We start from the raw sequence: 12,470 nt of genomic DNA, 5'->3' as shown, positions 1-12,470 counted from the left end.
TATTATTTCCAGCCACAATACAAGTGTCCTAGATATCCAAGAAATTAAAAATACATTTGGCTGGCACTGTATCAGGAATGGATTTCACACACAGGCACCTTCCGAATGTCTTCTAGTAGTGCAAGAAGAGTAGACTCTCAGTGCTTTTCAGCCATTTCTAGTTGGTTTGTGTGCCTTTATCTTAGCTCTTCTTATCTCCTCTTCAAAGCACACAATTAGAACCTCTTCAGTCTCTCTCAGATAAGAGATGGTGTAGCTCTGACCTGCGTTTCTCTGATCCTTCTTAGCTTCCACTACAGGTTCATTGAACTGGAACCACAGGAACTGAATAATAGCCCTGTTTGCTTCTATTATTTTTATTGTTGCTTTTGAGAGCATATCATTGATAGCATTACTACAGTACTGATAAAATATTTTAACACTGTTCTCCATTCTCTTCCTTCATTATGTTACTTCTTTGCTTTTTTGCCCACCTCTCCACATTGACCACAATCCTGATTTGCTCACAACTATGTGCAGGTTCTCTGCCCACCAAATCCTTACTGTTACAGTGGAATTCATCTTACCTGAATTTAATATCCAAACCCTGTAGGCCTGAAGTCTACACTAGACTAGGAAACAAGGCAAAAATGTTGCATCATGAGCTTAGGAAATGGGCAGAGGGATATTTCAGGAAGCCCCACAGCAAAGCACTCTGAGGTTATGTGCATGGTTTAATGCCACAAAAGTGGGCAATTTAAGGAGCTGAAGTAGTGTATGATAAGAATCTGCTAGGTTGCCCTAGCAGAGGAGTTCCAGAGAGGATAATGGATTACAAGGGCTTAGTGAACAGGAAAATGAGATTTCAGCAGTATAGCACTAAAGCAAGACTTAGCAAAATGCTAACCATGAGGAAGAAGTAAAGATAACAGTGAGATAGTGTGGGATATGGGTGATGTGCTGAGGAAGAAGAAATGAAAGAACAACATTAGAAAATAAAATTCTTTAGGTGCAATTGTAGCAAAGAAAAATTAAACAGAGATACTGCATACAAGGGAAAAGATGGCATAAGGTCAAGGAATAGAAAGCAAAATGTGGCGCACTCAACAGAGAAATAGCTGCTGAGAACATCAAATGAAAACAAAAAGGCAGCTTCAGAATAGAGCCAAGTCCTCATATCAGGACAGGATAGATTAACATAACTTCATCACGGTCAACCAATTCATCCTAGTGTTATATGTCTCTAAGAAACCCTTCCTTTTTCATTAAAATATGCCATAATAGGCATCCTGATATGTTGGAAGTGTATGTCAATTCAGAAATCTTCATTCTTGCCAACTAAATAAATAGTTAGATGTTTTATTTACTTTGATTAAGCATGTTTGCAAAGAACTTTAAAAAAAATTAACTTCTGAAAGTTTTCTTTCTGTTACTAAATAACATCTGAACTAAATACTATTTGAACAACAGGATGTTCCCTTTTTTTTTTCCTGAGCCCCAGCTGCTATTGAAAGATTAACCGTAACCTATTTTCACAGTTTATACCTTATCTTAGTGTTAAATGAGGTTTGGTTTCATTTGAGTGATCAGCGTAATGAATCACTACATTGTTGATAGCAGAGACAGTTGGACAGTCATGCACAAACATAAAACAAAATGCTCCATCTTCACTGAACTCTTTAAATAAAGGAGTTTTGGCTTAAGTGGCAACTGTCTGCGACTCATTATTGTCCAGAGAGGCATGTTTTCCATAGATGTCATGGACTGATTTTCAAACCCTCAGACCACAAAACAGAAGCTCTATAAAGAAGGAATTCTGTGCCCAATGTGAGACTATAACCACATAATTTGATACTTAAAATTGGAATCCTGTTGCAATGTCAGTCTAGCCCCTGGGACATCATCAAATGTGTAGGCAGGGCCAGCAAAGGGTAGCATGCTTATTTCCAGCACCATTCTTTCTGGCTGTGTGCTGGAGATTAAAAAGTAACAGATTTTACTAAGAAAATGTAGTAGTATTGGAAATAAGTTTTGACCAAAACTTCAGATTTGGAACCCCCTTGATTTTGTCAGAAGTCTGTATTAATCAATGCATGGAAGTGTGTATCTATAGACAAGTGAGGAAATAACCATTCCACATGTAAGATATTTACAGTAGAACTTGCATTTGCTGTGTGAAATAATAGAGAAAACTTAGTATTCTGAATAAATTCTCACATGCTGATTTATATTCCATCAAGGTTATAATTCATCAAAACTGAACTTCATTTGCAAACCTATAACTCTTACTAATATGGATTTTAGGAGACACATTTCCTTCTTTGGCAATACAAAAAAAAGGTCTCATCCTAGTTAGAAGAGTGATTTTTTTTTTTTAAATCCAAACTGATAGTGTCAGACTCATAGAAACAGAGAAACAAAGAAGTAAAACTTAATGAAATAAGTAAAAAATTCATGAAGTACAGCAAATGCTTTACTTACAAAAATACATTAAAATACATTGAAAAAGCTTTAGATTTGACCGCATATTTTAGATGACTTGTTCCTGTGATAGGGAAGTTTGTAGTATTTTTATGCACCACAATATTGTCCCATATATTGTCCGATATAGGTAAGGGTACAAGTATTTCATGCAATAATTATAATAACGTGATATTAAAATATGTTAAAAGATATTTAAAATATTAATTTCATTCCTCTTAGTTGTATGTTAATCTAGGCTCGAATATTGAGTTTAGAAAGGAACTCAGAAGATAAAAAGTCCTTTCTTCTCAGATGCCTTTTAAAAATGAAGAATTTTGCGTATCATCAGTAGAATTGTGCTGTTTAATCAGCAAAATACTCAGGTGTATGGGTAAGCTGAAGACATTTGGATGATACAATCCATGTTTAGAGATAAAAAGCAGAGGTTTTCTTCAAATCTCTGTGACTCTTGGTCTGTCCTAGAATTTAAAATCGCAACCACTACCGTAATGTTTCTAATTTTGAAAACATTTTTACCCAGGGAAGGGAATTTAACCCTCTGCTCATTAAGGTTACATTTCCAAACGTGACCAGAAAGTGAAAAACCTTTGATGTCGGTACCAATAAGATGAAGAATATGTCCCCCTTCTTTCTAACTTTTCAGAGCCTCAAGCCCAACAGGTGCAGTTCATCATCCAGTAATGCGAATTATGACCTGGTCAATATAGAGTTTAAAGTTCAGTCCCCACCTGACAGTCATATCTACTGTCATCACTCTTGTGGCTTCATGCGTTTCGTTTTCGTTTCTGGTAACATCATGCAAAAGCACTGACTCATGGCTTTTCTGCCTCGTATAGTATCTGCACCTTAGTAAAGGGAAAAATTATGTGTAGGTATCTCTTTCTCCTCCTCAGATGAGACACTGGGTTAACCTATTTCCTTAACTGTCATGTGTGAGTTCAGTCCATGAGACTTCATTGTGGCCTTCAAGCACCTGGTGTGTCACAGGGGGCATCTTCTGCAGTATTAATTATCTAACAATAGGAGAAAGCTGGTGGTGAGGGCTTCCTGTGCTCTGTAAGACAAGTTAGTCCGATTGTGGTTTTATTCCCTATTACTAATATGAAGATGGATTTTTTTCCTTCTCCAAGGAGAACAGTGCCCTAAAAAGACTCAGGACTGATCTAGTAAAAGTCCATATAATATTCTGTAGAAATCTGTGTTGCACAATATCCATCAGTTAAAACTGATGGATCAAATTGATGGATCAGCTCAGAGAGAGTGAAACAAACCTGTCAGACTCTTTGAATAATTATTGAACAGTTCTCAAAAGCAGAAAGAAAAATTAACTGCTCAGAGTGGTGGAAAAAATGAGCCTCCCAAAACAACTGGAAAATATTTAAACATTACTCCTCAGTGTATTTGTGAGCAGTAGAAGCCAGCAAAAAGAAAAACAGCAAGGCAGTATTACTATAAATGATAATTCTTACATTCAGAGCTTCCATTTAATTGCAGAAGGCTCAGTATTTTACTATAGTGTGCTTCTTTGAGGAACATGGTGTTCTGTAGAAAATTGACATGTGGCAGATAAATATTTGAAAAGAAATAACAATAATCATTTTTTAAAAGCCCCAGAACCTAAAGAAAGAAACTGTTTCTGTTTTGGTGGATTCAACCTTTGAGTCTGGAAAACAAATTGAGTCTCTGAGAATTGGCCAGATGAGGAGATGAGGAAAAGGATCATAGAAAGCACAGTGGTGGTGTGAAGTAATTTTGGGAAAGCAGTTAGAATTTTGCAGGCAGGTATGGCATCCTGTGTACATGAAAGCCTGTGGAGACAGCATGAGCTCCAGCAGTATGAAAATGATGGAGGATTGAAACCATGGGAGAGATGAATGAAAAGGTGCACAGAGTTTCAAGTTGGAGTTCTCCAAAACCATGGCTCACTGAACCACTTATGTCATGAGTACAATATTTTGGCAAGGCAGGCAATACTAAAACATTACAACCCGGACAGAAAGGATGACAAAATGCCACTGGTTCAATGGAACTTACTAGAAGAGCAGCATGTAATTTTACTACAGGAAATCCACAGATTGTCCTTGTGAGAGTAAATGGGTTATTTCTTAGTCTTACCTTTTTTGCAGATGCACTGAACATCTGTACCAGACGCAGTATTATTAATACTAATAGAGACAATACATGATTAGTCTTCCAGTGGTGAGCTTAAAAGCAAGCATTTGAATGGAAAGTATGGACAAATAAGAAAGAAATGGGGAAAAAATGCTGGTTTAGAAATACATCAAGCACTTCATGATGTCACCTTGTTGATGAGAGAGAATAAATTACAGGTGTGCAACGTCTTTGTAGGAATCTCTTGGCAAAATTCGAAACTGAATTTAGAGATCCCACCTACCACAGTTTTGGAAAGCAAATTTATTTGCCTAATGACAAAACAAAATGAAGGAACTGAGGAGGTTTAATACTTTGAAAGGAGAGTATGAATAAAATGTTCAAAGGATTCAGTACATTTTCTTGTTAGTGCTAAGAGAAGTCAGACCCTTTGCCCAAGAATATACTCAAAAGAACTAAATAAATTTGTAAAGAGGAGACATTTTCCACTACCTACAAGGAGAGAAATTCTGGAGGATATGGCTTATGGCAAATATTTTTCTACTCTTGATGCCTCAGCAGGCTTCTGGCAGCAGTTCTTAGACAAACAGAGAGTATGTTTATGCACCTCCAACACCTCCTTGGGGAGACACAGTTTCCCCCAGTTGCCACTGGGTTATAGTTAACACCATAGGTGTTTCACCAGAAAATACAACCATTTTTCTCTGATGAGTGACATGCTAAGACCTAAACAGATGACACCGTGAGCTGGGAAACACAGCAGAAGACTGAGACCAATGTTTCCCAAATAACAGAAGTGCTGGGCCTTGACCTGAATGAGATAAAAATAAATTTGAACACCGTATAGTGGGTATATTTCTTAGAAGAGAAAAGAAGAAAGAAGGAAGAAAAAGGAGAGAAAAGAAGGAAGGAGAGAAAAAGAGAAGAGAGAGGGACAGAAGCAAAGGCAAAAGGATTCTTTAGAATATAAGTAGGAAGGAATATAAGTAATTTAGTACCAACCATAAGGCTTCTAAAAACTGTCTATTTTGTTTTCTTGCAAAAGTCATTGAATGAAAATGAGATGCAAAACTTAATAAAGTGTTTCAATGAGTTGAAGAAGTCTTATCCTAAGAGTATGCAATAACCTCTCCTAACAGTACTGTCAAAACATCTGACCAATCTCCAGTAAGAGACAAAAAAGTTCTCAGTATCACCAAGCAGATGAAAAGACTATGTTCTATGATATATCATGTCATGTATATAATAAATACATATATGTAATTATATATATAATATATATTTTATATATATATATATATGCAAAATAAACTATAGAAGATATAATTAAAGGTTAATGGATTTTCTCTAATTATATTAATGTTAAGAAAACCATTGTTGGCATTGCCAAAACAGACATGACAAAAGTAGCTTCTTTACTGAAAGACACAAGTGTAGGAAGGAGTGAATTCAGTTTCAGATGAGTGATTTGATGCAGATTTCTTTGTGTAGTTGCAGAAAAAGTTGAAGTCTGAAGACAGAGTTTCATAAAATAAGTTTTTCTTTTCAGAAACAAATCTAGATTCAGAATGTCAGGAGAACTACAACTAAGAGTTTTCAAAAATAAAGTGTTAATGTACAACGTGGTTTAGAAACAACATTTAAACCCAAATAAGTTTAATAGGCTCAGTTAAAGTTTGAGTGTTAGATGGGCTTTTTGTTTAACTGTATACATTTAATAATTCCACAATTGCTAAGGCTTCCACAGCACATCAGAGATTTTGCACATCCATAATATACACACACAAATTGTCTCTCTGTATAAAATTAATTCAGCATATCAGAAATATTGTCCTAGTTCCTACATTTCATAAGACCATTGATTTAGTCCATACACAGGATGTCTGATGGATGCTCAGAGCAATGGGCTTTGTGGCGCTGCACCAGCTACTAAGAAGGAAATTAACTCTCTCCCAGCCAAAACCAGGACACTAGGTAATGCAGCAGTATAAACCTGTCACAGTGCACTCATGTTACCTGCATGCTTATGGGCTGAGTCATAACTTTTGTAGTCTTTTTATAGCCATGCAGCATGATATTAGTACAGTCAGGTTCAACTTCAGCCCAAATAACCACATGAAGGCAGTGAGGAGACGCAGGCAAAATAGGGAAATAGCTAACTCTGAGTATTGGGCACTCCAGAGCTCTATTTATCTGCAGTGCTACAGTGAACAAGTAAATAGATTTTAAGAAATAGTCAAAACCTTTATGTTTGAATCAAATGCTATGAACAAAATGCTATCTTTGTGCAGTCTCTTTGGTACAATCATACTATAAGGTAAAATTATTTTTACGTATCAAAGCACATATATTGGGGCAGCTGTGGACACAAAAGTAAACAAAAAACGGTTGCTTTTTGGAAGTGAAAAATAAAAATCTGTTATTGATTTATTGTATCTGTGTTTGGTATAAGCCAAGGACAGAAACCAAAATGGTGAAATCAAAGAAATTCTTTTTTTCTGATGCCTCCAACACTGATGAATCCACAAAAGGAATTTCTGCAAGAAATGTCTATGAAATGGCATACTTTTGTTAATGTCATCAGACAAAATCCTGATTACAAGACAGATGCCTCCCTTATTGGAAAATAAACGCCATCATACATCAGTGGTTACCATTTGGCTGAGCTCCATCTGATGTTAGGAGTTACATGATCTCAGTGCACCCTGGGAAATGTAATCCAGCTATTAAGTCCAAGAGAGAAAGGGTAGGAAGAAATATGAGACTTTAAAGATAACTACCCTGATGTATGGTAAAATACTAACATTGCAGGGTTATAGAAATTACTGCTTAGCTAAGCCAAAATTTGATTTTTGATTCAACAAGCTAAGGAAAAATATCTAAATATGTGAATGTCAAAACATTTCCATTTGATCAGATATATGAAAATTAAATTTACTGAACAAAATGTTCTTAAATATTTCCACAGTCAATTTTTTGACTGCAGTTAGCTTTGATAAATATGAATAGAGAAAGAATTCAAACTACTAGAATTTCTCATGACATAGGCCCTGTCTTTTTTGCCAATATACATAACCCTTAAAAGGGGGTTTTGTTTGCATTTTCGTCAAGTTTATCTTCTTCATTGGTTTATCTTCTTCATTCAGACAAAATTTATCATCTTGTTTTCATATTTTTGCTGTTATTAGCAAACAAAAAATTGAATCTAAAAATAAGGAAACAAAAGAATTGTACAGAGCTTGCTTCCAACATAGGCACGACCTGGTTTACCTGAATATTGCAAGTCAAAGTAAAATATTTTTTAAAAGGCATATGACAAATTTTGTTCCAAAGGAAAAAAAACTTTCAATCTCCTGCCAGTAGTTGCACAATATTCTCATTTTTTCAAGTACTTATATTTTTAAGCCTCTCAACTTCTATACTAAAGTATGATGCAGTGATAATTTCTTTCATGTCTAACTTATGCATTGTAATCATTCTTATGTAGATGTGGTACATTTATTTGAATACATTATTAGAGTCTGTAGCTGGGGAATTTTGCCCTTAAAACTCTGCTTAAGGAAAAGACCAGTGAACTGGAAGAGTGACTTATCTCCAGCTCAGTCTTCTGCCTTCGGATAAGCCTGGGGGCAGCATGCCAGTGTTTGAGGGACCGTATCCTGCCACAGTCCTTTGATCTGCCGTCTCAGTGGAGTTAGGGCGTAGAGATCCGCTTTTGTGGCAGCAAAGACACAACAGTCGTTGATGCATTAGAAACAGTGGATGCACCTGAGAATGAGCACATAGGAATTAGAGCTTCTCCCCTCAGGACCAGAAGCACAATTCAGGTGCATCTACACCAATGCGCACAGCATGGATAACAACCAGGAGAAGCTGGAAGCTGTTGTGCAGCAGGGAATCCATGATATAGTGGCCATCATGGGAACATGGTGGGATGACTTCAATTGCTGGACTGCCATAATGGAGGGTTCTAAACTCTTCAGAAGGGGAAGTAAGGAAGGAAAGGTATTTAGATAGCCCTGTGTTTTAGGAGTGTTTGGATTCATCATGAAATCATGGAGTTCACAAAATGATAGTTTTCGATTCGCAGAGGAGGAAGGATGGGGAGCCAGCACGAATGCTCACTGAGCCACTGTCAATCATTTATGAGCAGTCCTGGCTAACTGGAGAATCCCCAGTTTACTGGAGGTTAGCTTGATGATCTTAGAGGTTTTTTCCAACCTAAATGTTTCTGTGACTATCAGTAACCAAAGCAGGGCATGGTGTGGAGCACAGTGAGGATCTGGGACTCTCACCTTTGGACCTTTGGCAATTTGCTCTGAGCTTTCTAAACTGTTTGACTCAGCTGCTTGCTACAGACTATATAAATGGAGGTCCAAGTCAGAAGGCTCACTCTCCCTCTGAGGCAGCAGGGAAGACTTGAAGAGGAAAGAAAAAAGAGAAAAGAAAGAGCAGCAAGAGAGATCGGGCCTCACCATGGGCCCTGTGCAGCTCTTGCTGCTCTCCCTGCTGCTCAGCAGTGGTGTTCTCACACGTAAGTACTCTCTTTTATGTCAGTGCTCTGTGCTGCTTTATTTATGAGCCCATTAAAACAAAAATATTTTAAAAAATTGAAAAGACAATGGCTTATAGAATTAGAAAGGTTCAGTGTGGCAAAGATATCATCTCTTCCCTTCATAGGAATGGGCAGTCAAAGGAGGATCCCAGTGTAGAAAAGTCATGGATGTTGCCTGGTGGCTTTTGAACAGATTTAATTTATTTTGCAATTTGTAAGGCATCCACTGTTTTTCTGTAGCATTGTCCTTTTAAACCGTCATGGAGCTACTGTAGCTTGGAGATACCATGCAGACTTAGACCAGCTGTTGCTAACCTATTTTCCAGCAAACGTGAAGAGAGAGAGCAGTAAAGCAAATTATATTTGGCAGGCTATTTGAAATACAATATTTTGTATTGAAGGGACACACTCATCGGTAAAAGGGGTAGGCCAGTAGAGGGGTTTTTTCCTAAGATCAGAAAAGACAACTGAGAGCAATATGGTGCTATGGATTGTGAGCTATCCTTGCTTCCCAAGAAGTGGCTTTTTTGAATACAGCGCTGTAGTGTTAACTAAGGCTTCAGGGGGCTTAAAGAGAAAAGTGATTCCAGAGCTAATTATGCAGATCTGGTTTTATATTCAGATCTAATTCATCAAAAATACATCTTTGTTAAACTAATATTCTGTTGCTGACTGACATTACACAAATTTATTGCTAGACAAATATGGTTATTTATAATATTATTAATTTTATTTTAAGAGCAATAGTAGTATTTCGGATGCTATTGTTGTTACTGTGACTAATGTTACAGTCTATTTCTACAGAGTGGTCTACTTAGAATTTCCAGAATGAAAACTTGGAAAGTGTGCAGAGAACATTGTGAAAGTGCTGGTCTTCATGTGTGATGTCCCAAAGAATGACATAGCATCCAATAAATGCAAAAAAATTACTAGATTATGTTTAATTTAATTTTATTATATTTTATTTTATTTTAATACAGTCATATGGAACATATCTAAGACTGATTGGAGCAAATGATTCTTTTTAACTTGAATAGGCTTCCAACCAGCATTCTTTTCCTCCAAAGAATGAGCTCTCAATATTCAGAAAAAATTTATTGGCAGAGAATTTTAGTATTAACCTTCAAAGTTATCCTTTTTTAAATATACAAAAACCAAAGTATAGCCATTTATCCATTTTGCAGTATTTTTGTGTGGTCAAATAGACTAAAATTAAAAAGTAAAATGTGTTATATGGTACATATCATCTGTCTACCTCTACATTTTGTACCCATCATTTACAAACTATTTTGCATAATATAAAATAAATCAGCTTTAAAAAATACTGATCCTTCTCAGCTTAAGTCAAACTAATTTAATTCAGTGATTAAAGATCCTATTCTGAGGTTTTAGTTCTATATCAAGGCAACTACTTTTACCTCCCTTTAGATTTGGCTCTGTCCTGTCAATGTTAATGGTAGCTTTGTTACTTATATCTATGGCCAAACTATATCAGAAGTTTGTATGAATTAAAAAGGTCTTATGTAGCATTGTAATGTAGTATTAGTAAATGAAGTATTTACATTTATATATTCATAGCCCTTGTTTTACAAACTTTTTTTGTAAACTGCTTTTCCAGCTTTTAATGCTTGTTTGTTTGGGTTTTTTACAGAAGAAGAATCACCGGAAAGTGGAAATCCAGGATGTTCAAGTAAGTATTTTCTTGCATTTCCTTTCATTATCTTATGCCACTATTTTAATGAATAAATCTTTCAAAGCCTGACTTTTCTTCTGAAATAACTTAAATGAAAGTGATGGTAATATTCTAAAGTCCTTGCCATTTATTTTAAGTATTCAATTATCCATTAGGCTTGGTTCAAATAACTTTAAGACTTTCCTAAGGATGGACAAGCTGAGGTTGAGTTTCTTAAAGTTCCCATTAAGAAACTGCTTTCCATAGGGTTTGTGGGTTTGTGTTTTTTCATTTATTTATTTCTTAGTTGTCAAATTCAAATTCCTTAATCTAGTAATCTCTGGTTATCAGATGTGAAGCTTTAACTGTGAGGTTATGTACACTGCACTTCAATGTGGACTAAATCTCAACATTTTATTTACCCTTCACAGCTGCCGCTAAGCCCACAGAATTGCACTTAGATATCTAACTAAATACCTGTAGAATAAATCATCAACTCTGTCAGCAAGGACAGCAATTTCTTTAAACAAGCCAAGAGTAAGGAAGTGCTGACTTTATGCACTATCTTTATAATGAACTCTGACTGGCCCTGACTGCTCGGTTAGATACATAATGTTCCACCACAGGGTCAAAGTACTAAATGAGTTTGTTCTTTGTCTTCAGGGTATTTTTTCCTTTGTTGGGTGCTTTAGCACCATCTCCAGGCAGTTTGGTTTACTTCAGATGACTGAAACACCTCAAAGACTGCTGGGCTTCATTGCCAATTTCTTGTTTATTTTTTGATACAATAAATTATTTCTTATTTGTATTTCTAAGCTTATCATTTCTCTATTCCTTTTTCATTGATTTCTGTTTGAAAACAGGATATGAAGCAAAAATTTTCACTTTAGCAATGTAGATACTGGTGTTGCAAATTTTTCTGAGTACAGCTATAGATCAGGGTAGCCAAAAGTGACAGGGTTAGTAGCTAATTTTAGGGTTAAATAGATAATTTAATTAAGTTTTCAAATGTTTGTAAGATGCTGATTACTGTATGACAGCTAGTATTTATTAAAATAATTTTGTTTAGCGATTACATGAAAATAATCTCAGCTAAACCACTATTAAAGTATGTAAAGCTTGTAAAAGTGATAGTGCTGAGAGGAAATAAGAGATTTATAGTACTATGCTGTTGTCTTTCCTGTGTATTAAATGGTGTGACATAAAGGACAAGGTTAACATTGCCATTGGCCTCTGACAAAGATTTTATAAAAGAAGAGTAACCTACATTCATGCAGGCATAAGCAGTCAAAGTCATACAGATTTGATGGTGGGCATTTGGGTTTACAGTGGGATTACCGATCTTTGTTTTTTCTATAAAAGTAGATCAGGACTCCAATATGGTCAGGTAGTTACAAATAACTACAGAGGAGCAATTTAGGAAATTGCTTTTCATTCAGGATCACAACAGAATCACAGTTCCGGTGAGTTGCTCAGTCTAAACCAAAGGAATAGTAATTTCTGGTTCAGATTGCTCTAGACTGCTCCAACACAGGCACTTCAAGTGCTTGGTCGGCATCTTTAGCTTAAAACAATGCCTGCAGTTTTAGTGGGAGTGGATTGTGATTGAAGATATTGTTTGGCTTATGTTACTCATTCCAGACACCAAAGGAATATCTTATATCTCTG

At 36.0% G+C, this 12,470-nt stretch overlaps 1 protein-coding gene across 1 annotated transcript in view; it reads left to right on the top strand.

Moving 5' to 3' along the window:
- The first annotated feature begins 8,969 nt into the window (after window positions 1–8,969).
- The window catches only part of APOB (apolipoprotein B), a 35,967-nt gene continuing 32,466 nt past the window's right edge, over window positions 8,970–12,470 (top strand). Inside the window, 2 exon segments of the mRNA XM_017744921.1 lie at window positions 8,970–9,109; window positions 10,782–10,820. Of these exon segments, the coding sequence (XP_017600410.1) occupies window positions 9,052–9,109; window positions 10,782–10,820 (97 nt within the window). The 5' untranslated portion in view covers window positions 8,970–9,051.

Source organism: Corvus brachyrhynchos, unplaced genomic scaffold, assembly GCF_000691975.1.
Source record: "Corvus brachyrhynchos isolate BGI_N302 unplaced genomic scaffold, ASM69197v1 scaffold116, whole genome shotgun sequence".
NCBI classification, from domain to species: Eukaryota; Metazoa; Chordata; class Aves; order Passeriformes; family Corvidae; genus Corvus; species Corvus brachyrhynchos.
The sequence above is the reverse complement of the archived record's forward strand: the minus strand, read 5'-3'. Positions and strand labels throughout refer to the sequence as shown.